At 44.1% G+C, this 17,095-nt stretch overlaps 1 protein-coding gene across 2 annotated transcripts in view; it reads left to right on the top strand.

The window, feature by feature from the left end:
• The first annotated feature begins 15,008 nt into the window (after nucleotides 1-15,008).
• Nucleotides 15,009-17,095, top strand: part of POU4F1 (POU class 4 homeobox 1) — a 2,401-nt gene continuing 314 nt past the window's right edge. Inside the window, exons 1-3 of one of the 2 annotated variants that reach the window (XM_044287557.1) lie at nucleotides 15,009-15,131; nucleotides 16,396-16,693; nucleotides 16,733-17,095. The exon at nucleotides 16,733-17,095 is cut by the window's right edge and continues 314 nt beyond it. In XM_044287557.1, coding sequence (XP_044143492.1) covers nucleotides 15,009-15,131; nucleotides 16,396-16,693; nucleotides 16,733-17,095 — 784 coding nt within the window. Of the gene's footprint in view, nucleotides 15,132-16,395 lie in introns of both variants that reach the window. The other variant, XM_044287556.1, reaches the window with a different exon arrangement.

The following is a 17,095-nucleotide window of genomic DNA, read 5'->3' as shown; positions in this document are numbered from 1 at the left end:
TCCCTGACAAGCAGAGCAGAGAGGAGGATGAGGCAGCTCTTTAGCTCAGTGCTGTGAAGTAACTTGTTCTGCTGTGTGATTAGGACAGGTTTTATATGTAATAATAGGACAGCGGCCATTTTATTTCTCCTAATGATTGTTCCCCAGACAAAAGAAGCCATTATAACTAATGAAAGGTATTTGGGAATGTATGTATAATAAAGTAATGTTTAAATATTTTAATTTTCTTCGTTTCTGGAGTACCCCTTTTAAGTATGTTTATGATGGAATCTGCTACAGGGGTCCTTTGCAGATTTGAATGCAGCCTTATTGTTTAGTTCTATAAAAAAAGAGAGGAAATATTTGAGACTAAGAGGCAAACTATTCTGCCAGGAAGCGGTTAAAGCTTCTGAATATGCCACATGTAAAGTCGCCATTGTAGACACGAGAAGAATGCTTCAGAAATAGTGTCATGTAAATGAGTGCAGAAGAAGCTTTTGAGCCTGGAGTACACTTATCTCAGTTTAATGACTGGGCCCCTTATGTCCATCTCGTGTTGGTAATTTAGTCACTGAGCCCTGCTATTGAAACCTTTGTTTTCCCTTCGATGTGGTGTGCCAAATCAGAAAGACATTAATCTGTCACCGGGCTGTCTTAATTAGTAGCCCTACAGTTTAGCTTTAAAGGTTAATTAAGCAGGACCAAAATAAGTCTGACTTCTTGCCCCTTGATGTGTGAACACTGTATTGTACATTTGTGGACGGGAGATGACAACTACACCGCGGTGGTGAAGTATAAGACATGCCGCTCTGTGTATTCTCCTTAGCTTGTGAAATATGTGATTAAGATTTCCTCAAACATAATTAAATTGATTTGCCAAATCAAGCTCCGATGATATTTGTTTGTGAATATATTTGCAGTCATTACTTTACTCCAAATGATGGCATTTTTATAACTCGGCTCTTCAATGTTTTATAGTATCAGGCACTGCCAAGTCTGTCTGTCCTCAAAGCCACAATGGAATCAGAATGACAATAGAAGAGCTGAAGGTCCTAGCTGGATGAGAAAAAGGAACACAAGGCAGATCTTTAATTGAGCAGCGAGAAAAAGAGCCCCTGCTGAGGGCAGAGAAATTCATTAGAAAGTGGAGAGATGTGTGGCTGGCTTCTAAATGATGCTGTTAGGTACAGTATTAGAGATGAACTCAGGAGACCATAGGTTCTGTTTACCAAGCTAATGATTTTCCGTCATTGTTTAGGTTTGCACCTGGCCTAAAATCTGAGCCTCTTTACACCACTAAATGGTGCTAAATGCTCCCTCATGCATCTTGTCCTCATTACGTTCCCTTGTGATTACAAGAACCATTGTACTTTTTATATCACGTCTAGCTAATGAAGAGATGGTCAATGTTCGCGAAGACTGTAATGAATGCACATTGCCCTTCCTGAATTGTGTTTCTAACAGTGAAATTGGCCATAACTGGAGCTGTTGTATGTATGACTGGACCAAAACTGCTCCCTCTGCTCGATAATCATTGCACCGAAACATTTGAGGTAGCTGTCGGTGGACAACTATTCCTCCCGACTCCACCATAAATACATACGCTCAGCTTCGACAAGCTACCCATGTTTTTTCTACAAAGGAACAAGTTCCTGCCAGAGAGGTCTTCTCATGGAACAAAGAATCAAACCTTTTGGAGACTGCCATCCACATTAGAAAGTCGATCCTGCCTAGAGTACACATAAAACCAAAAATGAAAATGTCAAGGGTTCAGAATGAAATGTGATTTCATCTTCATTAGGCTTTATTCACGCCATATGACCGCTGTGAATGAACTGGGACTGCACAGCAAAAATAAAGGGGTTCTGCACTTTGTTTAAACTGATGATCTATCCTCTGGATAGATCATCGGCATCTGATCGGGGGTGGTCCGACACCCGGGACCCCTGCCGATTAGGGGGGTCTAACCAGTTAGGGGGTGTACCTGCACAGTCTGACAATGGCAGCACTAGCTGGATATAGTGAGACTGTGCAGGGACACATCCCCAACTGGTTAACACCCCAATGTACCCTTACTGCAGACTGCTAGCAATTCATTCATAGCTTCTGGTAGAAATAATAAAGGAATGGCACAACATAGAGCCATAAGAACAGATGCTCCAGAATTGTTATTACATGGGGAATGCATGGAGCTATTAAAAGGCATGTCAGGAAAGGTGACAGGTCCACTTTAAAGGTTTTGATGGAGTGCTGAGACCCCACTGATTGCTAGAACGAGGAGAGAGAAGTGCTCACATACAGTGCACTCCTCTCGCTACAGGAGACTCAATAGAAAGTTTTGCTTCCATCTCCTGCAGCGAGGAGAGAGCGCAATATGCGAGTGCCTCTCTCACCTCGTTCTAGCAATTCGTTGGGGGCTCAGTACTTGGACCACCACCAATCAAAACCTTTGATATGTCTCTATGATGAACAGTTTTCTGAAAACTTAGGGACCCTTTAAGGTTTGCAGACTGTTGCAAGGACCTGTAATGTGGTTGAACATACCGGTATCTTATTGCAGTGGGTTGGGGCGATCCAATATAAATGTTACCTACAATTTATTACACCCATGCAGGAACCAATGTTTATTAGAAAAGAGATCTTCTCTGTTCATATTTGGATATTTTTGTTCTATTTCCAGCTAGATGAGCAAATCTGAAAAAATAAATCGCTTGGCCTACCTTTCGTTAAGGGCTTATGCACACAACCGTGTGCATGAGCCCTAAGTCAGATTTCCTATTACAAAGTAGCTTTTCTCCTGAATCAGACAATGGAAACTGAAATACGGATCCGTGTTTCACCACTTCGGTTTCCCTTGGTTTGTGTTTTTGGATGAGAAAACTGACATTTTGCCTTTGGCAAAACACAACCAAACAATTTTTTACAGACTTCAGGGAATTGGCAAATGTCAATGAAACGATTTCCGGATCAGTTAAAAACAGAAAATAAAGATGGAACCCATCCTGAAAGATTGTAATTTAAAGGTAAGTGATACAACAGGTAAAAGGCTAGTGTATCAGCCGCATGTCGTTGATTTGAAGCAAGACAGTCCCTCAGTCTTCATCTGCACTCACCCCAGGAATGCACAGGGGGGCAGAGAGTGTAAGCGCACCCTACATGTCCATAGGCTGTGGGGTATTGCAGCTGAGCTCCATTGAAGTAAATGCAGCTGAGTTTCTATATTGTGCACAGCCTGTGGACAGGTGCGGCACTGTTTTTTGGAAGAAAGTAGCCATGTTTTTCATATTCAGGACAATCCCTTTAAGAGGTTTTGTAACAGAAGATTGCTTTATTCTGCAAGTAGTGTATTCCAGAATCTGGGTACAGCACATGAGAAATCATTTATTTGGGAGCAGGAGTTTGGGATCAAGGAAGAAGATAGATGCAAATGATTAGTAAGTCTAATTGGCTCATAGACAGCGCCTTGTCATTAGGAAATATTGGACAGTGGTTGTCATTGTGAGATTTCCATAATTAGTGAAAATGACCTACTATAGTCAATTAACAAATGCAAGTTTCCAAGACTCTGTGTGCACCCTAGGTCCTTACCTGCAAGCGCGACTTGGAGCCTCCAACTCAGATGTGAAGCCCTTACTGATTTATTTGAATATTTTAATTATACTTAACCTCTTCAGTCTTTCTGTAGTACAGAACACAGTATTAAAGAAAAACACCAACCACCAGAAATGTCTCTTTCAAAACTAGCCACAAAATGGAATGGTATTGCTTGTTAACTGCAGGTGTGAAAAATATTTAACTTTTGTTGTACGAAAGGAGATCACTTGTAAGAGGGGTCCGAGCTCGACTCCACCTTAGAAGAATTGCTCATGAGCAGTGCAATGGCATGGCTTCAATTACAGACCATTTTTACATAGAATAAATCATAGTTACAGTCTTGGTAAATTGCCTACACAATAGCAGTAGGTTAGACAACACTAATGTAAGTAATCTACTACACTGCACTATTTTATTGTTTAGGAAAAAGACGAGGCCACACTGAAATATTTTCTCAGACATGTGAACCTCAGGGGCGGAGCTATATGGGGTACAGCGATAAAACTGATGCAGAAGAATATATTCATACAGCTTAATAGTTCACACTAACATTGTTGCTGTTTATTTCCCTTTTGTAATTGCAACACTATCGTCAAATTTCTTCCCCACATATACATGATTGTTTGGTTTTTTTTTTGTTTTTTTTTACAAAATAATAAGTAGATGGTTTTCCAGATATAATTTATTGGAGTCACTTCATGTATTCTACATGCTGTCCTGGCTCTTTAACTTCTTCCTTTGTGTCGACTCTTAGCATGACAGAGTTGCTTGACTTTGACAGTCCGGCCATTCACTGTGGCCAGAGAGCGAAGGAGATGAATAACTCAATTAAAGCACTGATCAGTGCAGTGCTCTTCTGTGGGAGCCTAGGCCTATCAAGAGAACAAGACAGCTGTCATACTGTCATCCCAATTCTACTAATCAACTATTTTACTAACAAATAACACCTTCCCCTCCCAGCAGTAAACTAAACAATGGGTTACTCATCTATACAGGAGTTTTATCTCTGAGCTGACTGCTAAAAATGGCAATGCTTTGTATTTGATATTTATTGGTATAGTATAGTAGAAAGTAAATTCTATGAATATTAAGTAAAAAATACCCCTTTCAGAAGGAAGTGTCCCTTTATACTTATTTAATATGTATAAAGCTTTTTTTGGATCTTTTACACAAAATGAGCCTGGCTGAACTTGTAGAAAATTACGCAATTAAAGTGAATTGAATCCTCCAATCTTTTTTCTTTAATTTTTTAACAAGACATATGACATAAAAGAAAGTCTGAAAACAGCCTTAGATCTTTATTAAGCTCTTTCTATCAAGGGTCCTGATAGTTTTGAGGACAAGATTACAGCAGTCTGCAGTGCTGTTCTTGCCATCAAAAATACCAGAATTCTGCCAAATCTATCAGACCCCGTTATAAGTCAATGAGGTCTGTCAGGATTATTCGGGATCCATTAAAATGCAGTTCAGTCTTTGCTCTATAATGAGCTGGGGAGAACATTGGGGTTCATGTGCGAACATTTTCATGCCAATTTTTGCCGTATGACCCCTTTTCGTGACTAAACGTCCGCTTGACAATATTTTGTAGTATGGGCATTTTTGCGTCACACTCGACACGAGTGACAGGGATGAGACTTTGGCCCCGACAAATATACCAGCATTTACGCCTGGAAACACACATAACAATTGGCGAAAAATTACTCCCGCTGGCCTAGTTTAACTGCCAGGTGCACGGTGCGCCTAGATTATAACGCCTCGTCATAAATTTGGCTCATCTTCCGCCAGCAAAGTCAGTGCAAAAGGGGTAAGAGCAGCATAAAAAGGCGGTCTTTGTAAATGACCCCTGTTGTGTGTTCCCACTTTCTGAAATGTTTTTGTTGCTCTTCATCATGTCAGGATCAGTACTCTCTTTTTCTGCAGGTCGGTGGAGGTGTGCCTGTACTGCCACCAGATCAGTGAGCTAGGCGTATGTGGCTGGTGTATGTGACAGTGCTGGTTCTGCTTCAGCTCATAAAAAGTAGCGAGTGCAGCATCTGCTCCTCTGTCATGTAAATGAGTCGGGGGAGTGTGAAATGTTAACTGTGTTTCTGAGTGGCATATTGACAAACAGTAAGCGGTGATAGCGCAGATTTGTAAATGGAAGAATTCCTAATAGAATTCTCCAGCACCTGTATGTGCGGAGCCTGTGCAGCAGCTGGATGGAGCTCTGCCTGAAATGCACCTTCAAACACATGGGTAAAGATTTAAGGGAGGTTACAGTAATTGTTAATATAAGGTAATAGAACACGTCACCTAATACTGAACTAAAAGTGTGAAAGATATAAATATATACAGGCATACCCAGCATGAGCAGGTCTCGCTCCTCACTACTAAAGAGAGGGAGAATAATTAGGTTATAAAACATGGTTGTTGAAGTTGTAAATGTTTATAGGAAAACAGTTCATCTTAGGGAAGGCGGTTTAATTAATCAGGGAAATGTCAATGTCTCATCAGAGGAACCTTGTAAATCTCTCACTAAATGCACAATCAGGATGCTCATTGTCCTATAATCATCTTTTATATTTCCATTTGCCAGCCTGGAACTGTTATCTAAGTCCCCAGAAGATAGACATAAGAACGAGCGAGTTCATTTATGTGATTAGAGCGAGTGAAGAGCTCTAAATCCAGACCTATGGGGCCTCCTAGGAAAACTTGGAATGGAGCTCCACTCCACCATGACCACCTTCAAGAAAAGGTCAGAACATGAGAAGCACGTGGATAATGTGATGTCACAGTACAGCAGTGATGTCACAGTACCGCAATAACGCTCACACTAGTATGATAAAAGGCATGGTGATGTCACAGTACAGCAGTGATGTCACAGTACAGCAATAACGCTCACACTAGTATGATAAAAGGCATGGTGATGTCATAGTACAGCAGTGATGTCACAGTACAGCAATAACGCTCACAATAGTATGATAAAAGGCATGGTGATGTCACAGTTCAGCAATAACGCTCACAGTAGTATGATAAAAGGCATGGTGATGTCACAGTACAGCAGTGATGTCACAGTACCGCAATAACGCTCACACTAGTATGATAAAAGGCATGCTGATGTCACAGTACAGCAATAACGCTCACAATTGTATGATAAAAGGCATGGTGATGTCACAGTACAGCAGTGATGTCACAGTACAGCAATAACGCTCACACTAGTATGACAAAAAGCCTTGTTGATGTCACAGTACAGCAGTGATGTCACAGTACAGCAATAACGCTCACACTAGTATGAGAAAAGGCATGGTGATGTCACAGTACAGCAGTGATGTCACAGTACAGCAATAACGCTCACACTAGTATGATAAAAGGCATGGTGATGTCACAGTACAGCAGTGATGTCACAGTACAGCAATAACGCTCACACTAATATGATAAAAGGCATGGTGATGTCACAGTACAGCAGTGATGTCACAGTACAGCAATAACGCTCAGACTAGTATGATAAAAGGCATGGTGATGTCATAGTACAGCAGTGATGTCACAGTACAGCAATAACGCTCACACTAATATGATAAAAGGCATGCTGATGTCACAGTGCAGCAATAACGCTCACACTAGTATGATAAAAGGCATGGTGATGTCACAGTACAGCAGTGATGTCACAGTACAGCAATAACGCTCAGACTAGTATGATAAAAGGCATGGTGATGTCATAGTACAGCAGTGATGTCACAGTACAGCAATAACGCTCACACTAATATGATAAAAGGCATGGTGATGTCACAGTACAGCAATAACGCTCACACTAGTATGATAAAAGGCATGGTGATGTCACAGTACAGCAATAACGCTCACACTAGTATGATAAAAGGCATGGTGATGTCACAGTACAGCAGTGATGTCACAGTACAGCAATAACGCTCACACTAATATGATAAAAGGCATGGTGATGTCACAGTACAGCAGTGATGTCACAGTACAGCAATAACGCTCAGACTAGTATGATAAAAGGCATGGTGATGTCATAGTACAGCAGTGATGTCACAGTACAGCAATAACGCTCAGACTAGTATGATAAAAGGCATGGTGATGTCACAGTACAGCAATAACGCTCACACTAGTATGATAAAAGGCATGGTGATGTCACAGTACAGCAATAACGCTCAGACTAGTATGATAAAAGGCATGGTGATGTCACAGTACAGCAATAACGCTCACACTAGTATGATAAAAGGCATGGTGATGTACGGAAATAAATCAGTGATGTCACAATACAGCAGTGATGTCACAGTACAGCAATAACGCTCACAATAGTATGATAAAAGGCATGGTGATGTACAGAAATAAATCAGTGATGTCACAGCACAGAAATAATGTGTAACAAAATTCACTCTTCCATTACCCATAACTGCGCAGAGTGGAGATGCCCCCCTTAGTTATTAGGCCCCATAGCAGCTGCTATGCCTGGTAGATTTGCCGTCGCTGCTGTCACCCAAGTACTGAGCAGGTAGAAGTACAAACTGGGGACCCTCCACCATGTACAGCAGTCCAGGGTTACTGTAAGTGGCCATCACTTGCAGAACATCTATGCTAAACCCTACAATCCTCCCAATGAGTTCAGCGTGCCCCTTGTATTATGTGCTTGCTATGATAGGTGGCGGCATGTTATGAACACCTGATTGAACTGATTCGGTTGCATCTCTTAATTATGAACAGTAATGAAGGTCGGTCGAAATACCTCAGAGGAGTCCCATTCCTTTCATCTTCGCTGATTACCTAAATAAAACGTGCTCTGCCTGTGGCCTAATCCGATGACCCTTGCCTGGATTTTATGTGGTGTAACCTCATTATCCATACGAGAGGTACTGGATATACAAGCCTCAATTCCCTAGAGAATGCTACTGAATTATTTGATCCTATTCACACTGAAGTGGCCCTAATCAGCAGCAGCCAACATCTGATGGGGTTAATGGACGTCTTAACCCTTCTGCTGCCGGCTGCGTCTGGCCATACAAGAGCTTTGTGTCCTTCAGTTACATTTCTATACTATGAAGATTGTATTCCTGCCGTGTTGTGGCCTCAATGGCCCCATGCTTGTCCTCACTCTCTGCTCCAGCCTTTTACTGCTAACTAAACCTCATTATTAAGTCACCAAACTAACAAAAGAGTTTTCTTCCACCTTAACCTTGCGCACAATCCTTTAACAAATTAATTAATCCTAATGAATTAACACTTCATTTATTTAAACGCGCTACAGTTCATGAATTAAATTTTCATGCAGTGATTAAAGGCTGCTAAAATATGTATGATTTCGTTAAAATTTTATAATAAATCAGGGCAATGTGTTACATGACAAGGCAACTATTTTTCCTGCCCCCTTCGTACATAGGTAGGCTACAGTGGAACAAAAATTGGGGTAGATTTCGTTCAAGAGGGAAGTCCTCTCCATATGTATACATGGTAATTTATTACAAATCTAAAAAGATATGGCAAAGTGCCCACACTGTGATGTGCACATTCATTGGCGTGAGAGCGGGCACTCCTCATTGCTGTCATCCTCCAATTACTATAGCAAAAGGAGAAAGCTCCTTAGCAGCATGCTCATAAGTCAATCATCTGTCCTTGTTCCATCAGTGAATGTTCCAGGGAATAACAAGGCTTTCAATTTTTAATTTGACAACTTTGTACACTTTGGCAGTAAAGGAAATAATTGCAGTTTGTACACAAGTAATTAGCAAGTCTTTGCTGATGTCAGGAAAGCCCTGGCTTGGACATGAAAATACTTTCTGCTCATCCACCTGTAGGTCATTTCAGGAGAAGAAAGCAGAAAGTTCTGATTGTAAAGTATAAAACTAGAGATGAGCAAATCAATTCTACACTGATCGAATGAGCTGAAAATTTTCCAAAAGATCCCAAACGTTTGTGATTCGTCCTGCGCAGCTCACTCAGATCAGCGGCCACCAGATCAGAAGACAGAGAAGAAGGCATCTGCCACCAAAAAGGACCATGTTTTGGTCCGTTTTCTAATTGAACAAAATCTGACATTTTAAACCGCCTCCAGCTACCATTCATTTACCCCTAGCCATATACAATATGTCACTGTCACTTTGACATTACCGATGCTGTCTTCATGTTAAAGAGCTTGAAAGGGGTTAGGTACAGTCCTAGGAGAACTCAGAGCGTTATTCACAACTTTTCAGGGCACCTTCGATTTGGAACAAATGTATTCGGACTGAGTCAAATCTGATGGGCAATTCGACTGCATTGGAAACACGTTTTCGCTCATCTCTATGTGCACACCTATCACTATCAAGGTGCGTGTGTAATTGTACAGTCTAAGGCCTCTTTCACACGACCGTTTTTTTTTTTCCGTTTACGGGCCGTTTTTTGCGTTCCATATACGGGCCGTATACGGAACCATTAATTTCAATGGTTCTGCAAAAAAAAAACCTGAATGTACTCTGTATGGATTCCTTTTCCGTTCCGTTGAAAGATAGAACATGTCCTATCATAGCCTGCAAATCACGTTCCGTGGCTCTATTCAAGTCAATGGGTCAGCAAAAAAAACAGAACACATATGAAAATCCATCCGTATGTCTTCCGTATCCGTTCCGTTTTTGCGGAACCATCTAATGAAAATGTTATGCCCAGCCCAATTTTTTCTATGTAATTACTGTATATGCCATATGGAAAAACGGAACAGAAACGGAAACACAACGGAAACAAAAAACAGAACAACGGATCCAGGAAAAACAGACCGCAAAACACTGAAAAAGCCATATGCTCATGTGCAGGAGGCCTAAGGCCTCTTTCACACAACTGTTTTTTTTTTTTTCGTTTATGGGCTGCTTTTTGCGTTCCGTATACGTGCCTTATACGGAACCATTCATTTCAATGGTTCCACACAAAAAATAACGGAATGTACTCTGTATGCATTCCGTTTCCGTTTTTCCGTTCCGTTGAAAGATAGAACATGTCCTATTATAGCCCGCACGTCACGTCCCGTGGCTCCATTCAAGTCAATGGGTCCGCAACAAAAACGGAACACATATGAAAATTCATCCGTATGTGTTCCGTATCCGTTCCGTTTTTGCAGAACCATCTATTGAAAATGTTATGCCCAGCCCAATTTTTTCTATGTAATTACTGTATACTGTATATGCCATACGGAAAACAGAACAGAAACGGAAACAAAAAACAGAACAACAGATCAGTGAAAAAACGGACCGCAAAACACTGAAAAAGCCATACGGTTGTGTGAAAGAAGCCTAAGTAAAATGTGATTTTCAGAAGCTTTTATGTCCTGTGTGATGAAGTAGCAAGTGCATTCATAGGGATGTTGATGGGCCAGAGAGATGTCTGAAAAGTAATTAGTGCTCTGGAATGTGCCATAAAGGCAATTTATTTGATAGTTGTTTGCTGGCAATTACACCATCCTGAGGGTTCTTTATTCTACATTACATTTTCTTCACAAGGAGGTCTTGCAGATCAAATTTCCCCTAATCCTTCTCCCAGCAGACATCACTTTACCACTGACTTCCTTACATTTCGTATTCTCTTTGAAATTAGGTTTTATGTGGCACTGTGTCAGCCTGCACAAGTGCCAAGACCTTTACCTTTCAAATGCCAATTACGTACCCACCTCCACAATCGCCTAGATGCAGCCATATAACTCTATGCAATTATTGAGTTGTCATCTGGGTGGTAAAGTTGTATGTAAACCTATTATTATCATCATCCATCAATGACCAAATGTAATATGGTGATGTCTAGGAATTGCTTGGTTTCTAGCCAGTGCCCATGTGATTTAAAGTTTCATGTATGCATCCCCAGAGATAAGATAATGAATGGCGTCTTCTCCTTGTCTTCTCTGCTAGGGCTGAGAATCCCAGTGAGTGGCGGAAGCCCGACTGCAAGGACAAGCTGTGCCTGCCTGCTAGCACTGTCCATGGGGTCAGCAGGATCAGCTGTGCCTAATGCCAATGTGCCTGTGCCCATGGGGTGAGGAGGATGAGGCGTGCCTAATACCAATGTGCCTGTGTCCATGGCTGGGGTCAGCAGGATGAGGAGTGCTTTAATATCAATGTGACTCTGCCCATGGGGTGAGGAGGATGAGGAGTGCTTAATATCAATGTGCCTGTGTCCATGGCTGGGGTCAGCAAGATGAGGTGTGCTTCATATCAATGTGCCTGTGCCCATGGGGTGAGGAGGATGAGGTGTGCCTAAAATCAATGTGCCTGTGCCCATGGGGTGAGGAGGATGAGGCGTGCCTAATACCAATGTGCTTGTGTCCATGGCTGGGGTCAGCAGGATGAGGTGTGCCTTATATCAATGTGCCTCTACCCATGGGGTGAGGAGGATGAGGCGTGCCTAATATCAATGTGCCTCTGCCCATGGGGTGAGAAGGAGGAGGCGTGCTTAATATCAATGTGCCTGTGCCCATGGGGTGAGGAGGATGAGGCGTGCTTAATATCAATGTGCCTCTGCCCATGGGGTGAGGAGGATGAGGTGTGCCTAATACCAATGTGCCTGTGTCCATGGCTGGGGTCAGCAGGATCATCTGTGCCTAATGCCAATGTGCCTGTGCCCATGGGGTGAGGAGGATGAGGCGTGCCTAATATCAATGTGCCTGTGCCCATGGCTGGGGTCAGCAGGATGAGGAGTGCTTAATATCAATGTGCCTCTGCCCATGGGGTGAGGAGGATGAGGTGTGCCTAATATCAATGCGCCTGTGTCCATGGGGTCAGCAGGATCAGCTGTGCCTAATACCAATGTGCCTCTGCCCATGGGGTGAGGAGGATGAGGTGTGCCTAATATCAATGTGCCTCTGCCCGTGGGGTGAGGAGGATGAGGTGTGCCTAATATCAATGTGCCTGTGCCCATGGGGTGAGGAGGATGAGCTGTGCTTAATATCAACGTGCCTGTGTCCATGGGGTGAGGAGGATGAAGTGTGCCTAATATCAATGTGCCTATGTCCATGGGGTCAGCAGGATCAGCTGTGCCTAATATCAATGTGCCTGTGTCCATGGGGTGAGGAGAAGGAAGTGTGCCTAATATCAATGTGCCTGTGCCCATGGGGTGAGGAGGATGAGGTGTGCCTAAAATCAATGTGCCTGTGCCCATGGGGTGAGGAGGATGAGGCGTGCCTAATACCAATGTGCTTGTGTCCATGGCTGGGGTCAGCAGGATGAGGTGTGCCTTATATCAATGTGCCTCTACCCATGGGGTGAGGAGGATGAGGCGTGCCTAATATCAATGTGCCTCTGCCCATGGGGTGAGAAGGAGGAGGCGTGCTTAATATCAATGAGCCTCTGCCCATGGGGTGAGGAGGATGAGGCGTGCTTAATATCAATGTGCCTCTGCCCATGGGGTGAGGAGGATGATGTGTGCCTAATACCAATGTGCCTGTGTCCATGGCTGGGGTCAGCAGGATCATCTGTGCCTAATGCCAATGTGCCTGTGCCCATGGGGTGAGGAGGATGAGGCGTGCCTAATATCAATGTGCCTGTGCCCATGGGGTGAGGAGGATGAGGCGTGCCTAATACCAATGTGCCTGTGTCCATGGCTGGGGTCAGCAGGATGAGGAGTGCTTAATATCAATGTGCCTCTGCCCATGGGGTGAGGAGGATGAGGTGTGCCTAATATCAATGCGCCTGTGTCCATGGGGTCAGCAGGATCAGCTGTGCCTAATATCAATGTGCCTCTGCCCGTGGGGTGAGGAGGATGAGGTGTGCCTAATATCAATGTGCCTGTGCCCATGGGGTGAGGAGGATGAGCTGTGCTTAATATCAACGTGCCTGTGTCCATGGGGTGAGGAGGATGAGGTGTGCCTAATATCAATGTGCCTATGTCCATGGGGTCAGCAGGATCAGCTGTGCCTAATATCAATGTGCCTGTGTCCATGGGGTGAGGAGAAGGAAGTGTGCCTAATATCAATGTGCCTGTGTCCATGCTGTCAGCAAGATGAGGTGTGCTTAATATCAATGTGCCTCTGCCCATGGGGTGAGGAGGATGGGGTGTGCCTAATATCAATGTTCCTGTGCCCATGGGGTGAGGAGGATGAGTTGTGCTTATTATCAATGTGCCTGTGTCCATAGGGTGAGGAGGATGAGTTGTGCCTAATACCAATGTGCCTGTGCCCATGGGGTGAGGAGGATGAGGTTAGCCTGATACCAATGTGACTGTGCCCATGGGGTGAGGAGGATGAGGTGTGCCTGATACCAATGTGCCTGTGCCCATGGGGTGAGGAGGATGAGGTTAGCCTGATACCAATGTGCCTGTGCCCATGGGGTGAGGAGGATGAGCTGTGCCTAATATCAATGTCCCTGTGCCCATGGGGTGAGGAGGATGAGTTGTGCTTATTATCAATGTGCCTGTGTCCATAGGGTGAGGAGGATGAGGTGGGCCTAATACCAATGTGCCTGTGCCCATGGGGTGAGGAGGATGAGGTTAGCCTGATACCAATGTGCCTATGCCCATGGGGTGAGGAGGATGAGGTGTGCCTGATACCAATGTGCCTGTGCCCATGGGGTGAGGAGGATGAGGTTAGCCTGATACCAATGTGCCTATGCCCATGGGGTGAGGAGGATGAGGTGTGCCTGATACCAATGTGCCTGTGCCCATGGGGTGAGGAGGATGAGGTTAGCCTGATACCAATGCGCCTGTGCCCATATGGTGTGGAGGATGAGGTGGGCCTGATACCAATGTGCCTGTGCCCATGGGGTGAGGAGGATGAGGTGGGCCTGATACCAATGTGCCTGTGCCCATGGGGTGAGGAGGATGAGGTGGGCCCTGTGCACACCTGATAGGCACTTGCTCTGGGTCCTGCTTTGCAGATGGAGGTTGCCCCCTGAGATCTGTTGGACACCTCAGCAGTGAGTACTAGATGCGCTGCTGCCTATTAACCCTTCTGCTGCTGAAGCAGGCTGCAGTCAGTCTTCCAGTGGGAGTCCCATCAGATGTCATTTAGTTTTCAATTAGGATGTAGAAATAAAAGCAGATAAAACCCAAGACTAATACAGGCTATAACAGAACGTATTCGCTTTAATCCTCCTGTGTGTATATGAGAGGAATGCTCTCCTCTGTGATGTAATGGACCCTGGGACACAACACCAGTGGAGGCTCCTTCCAGGTGCTGCACCTGCTCTGCTCTCTGCTGAGGAGCAGCCCCCCAGCACCGCCCACCCGACAAGCCCCCAGCCAGCTGATGAGTGTCAAGCCTGGAGTCTCGCGATAGCAGAGAGCGGCTGGAGCTGTGGCGAGATGTGGGGCTCAGGTGTAAGGAGCAGCTCATCCCAGTCGTGGGATCGAGCAGACAGATAAGTGCGAGCGGAGGCTGAGGAGCACACTGACTGCTGTGGTGGTCAGCGCAGGACCTGGCCGCAGCAGCCTCCGCGCCGCACTTTCTCCCCTCACTTTCAGAGCACTTCGGGATTCCATGCAATTCTTCCAAGATGATGTCCATGAACAGCAAGCAGCCTCACTTTGCCATGCACCCGAGCTTACCTGAGCACAAGTACACGTCCCTGCACTCCAGCTCCGAGGCGATCAGAAGGGCATGCCTGCCAACCCCACCGGTAAGTAGGCCAGGATCCTACCATGGGCTGCTGCGTCCCTCTCGCTATGCTACATGTACATGAAGGATATGACATATATGTCACACATGGCTTCATGTTCATCTGTGACATGGACGTTTATAATCAGTGACAAGTCATCATTATTTCACATACATATGTTATATTTATATATGTATGTGTCTGTGACAAGGATGTGTACTTAGATTATTTCACATACACATATATTATATATATATATATGGTTTATGTCATATTATATGTGTGACATGGACGTTTATAATAAGTGACAAGGATGTCAGCGTTATTTCACATACATATGTTATATATTATATATATATGTGTCTGTGACATGGATGTGTACTTATAATATTCCACATATATATATATATATATATATATATATATAGTCACTTACATATGGTTTATGTCATATATGTGTGACATGGACGTTTATAATAAGTGACAAGGATGTCAGCATTATTTCACATGCATATAGCATATATTATATGTGTGTGTGACATAGATGTGTACTTATAATATTTCACATACACACATATATATATATATATATATATATATATATATATGTGTGTGTTTATATAATTTTACATACATATATATAATATATATACATATGTGTGTGTGACATGGATATGTATTTACATATGGCATATATCATATATATTTGAAATTCTCTCTCGCTCTCTCTCTCTCTCTCTATATATATATGACAAGAATGTGTACTATATTATTTCACATACACAAATGTTATATATATATATATATATATATATATATATATATATATTATATGACATATGCCAAATATATGTGAAATTATGTGACAAGGATGTGTTTTATTTCACATACACTTTTTATGTATATATGTGTGTTTATATCATTTCACACACACACACACACACACACACATATATATATATATAGATATAGATATAGATATATATAGATATAATATTTGTGTCTTGTTATCATCTATACCTAGAATTCTGTACTATATACAGCCTTACATACTAAGGTTTTTATAAAAAGTCTGAAACTTTTCCTCTCTTCTTGCCTGCTCCACGTCTTTGCTTTGTCTTGGAGATGAGGGCAGAAGCTTGATGTATGAATGGCCTCATCCTCTAAGCTGGGCTTGGAGTCGCCTTCATTGTATCTGGCGACTTCTTCTATTAAGTTTTTTGGGCTTGTTGTTGTGCACCCTTCTTGGCTCCATGTTACAACACCTTCTCCTTTCTGTCTCCAGCTGCAGAGTAACATCTTCGCCAGCCTGGATGAGACCCTCCTGGCCCGGGCCGAAGCATTGGCGGCCGTGGATATTGCAGTGTCCCAGAGCAAGAATCACCCCTACAAGCCTGATGCCACCTACCATACCATGAGCAGCGTGCCATGCTCCTCCAACTCCTCCATGCCTCTTGGCCACCACCATCACCACCATCATCATCACCACCACCAGGCGCTGGAGCCCGGAGACCTGCTGGACCATGTCACTTCCCCGTCCCTCAGCCTGATGGCCAGTGCTGGACATGATGGGGTCGGGGGTGGTGGAGGAGGTGGAGGGGGAGGTGGTGGCGGCGGCGGAGGTAATGGCGGACTGATCTCCACCTCAGCCCATCCTCACAGCCACATGCACGGCCTGAGCCATCTCTCCCACCAGGTGGCCATGAACATGACCACCGCCCTGCAGCACCAGGGGCTGGTGGCCGCTGCTCATCATGGACCCGGTGGGCAGATGGCCTCGGCCGTGGGGGCGGCGGCAGGCCTGGCCTCCATCTGTGATTCTGAGACTGACCCCCGGGAGCTGGAAGCCTTTGCCGAGCGCTTTAAACAGAGGAGGATCAAGCTGGGGGTGACCCAGGCGGACGTGGGCTCTGCCCTGGCCAACCTGAAGATCCCAGGGGTGGGCTCCCTCAGCCAGAGCACCATCTGCAGGTTCGAGTCCCTCA

This window comes from Bufo gargarizans, chromosome 3, assembly GCF_014858855.1.
Source record: "Bufo gargarizans isolate SCDJY-AF-19 chromosome 3, ASM1485885v1, whole genome shotgun sequence".
Taxonomy (NCBI): Eukaryota; Metazoa; Chordata; class Amphibia; order Anura; family Bufonidae; genus Bufo; species Bufo gargarizans.
Note: the sequence above shows the minus strand (reverse complement) of the source record. Positions and strands in the feature narration are given on the sequence as shown.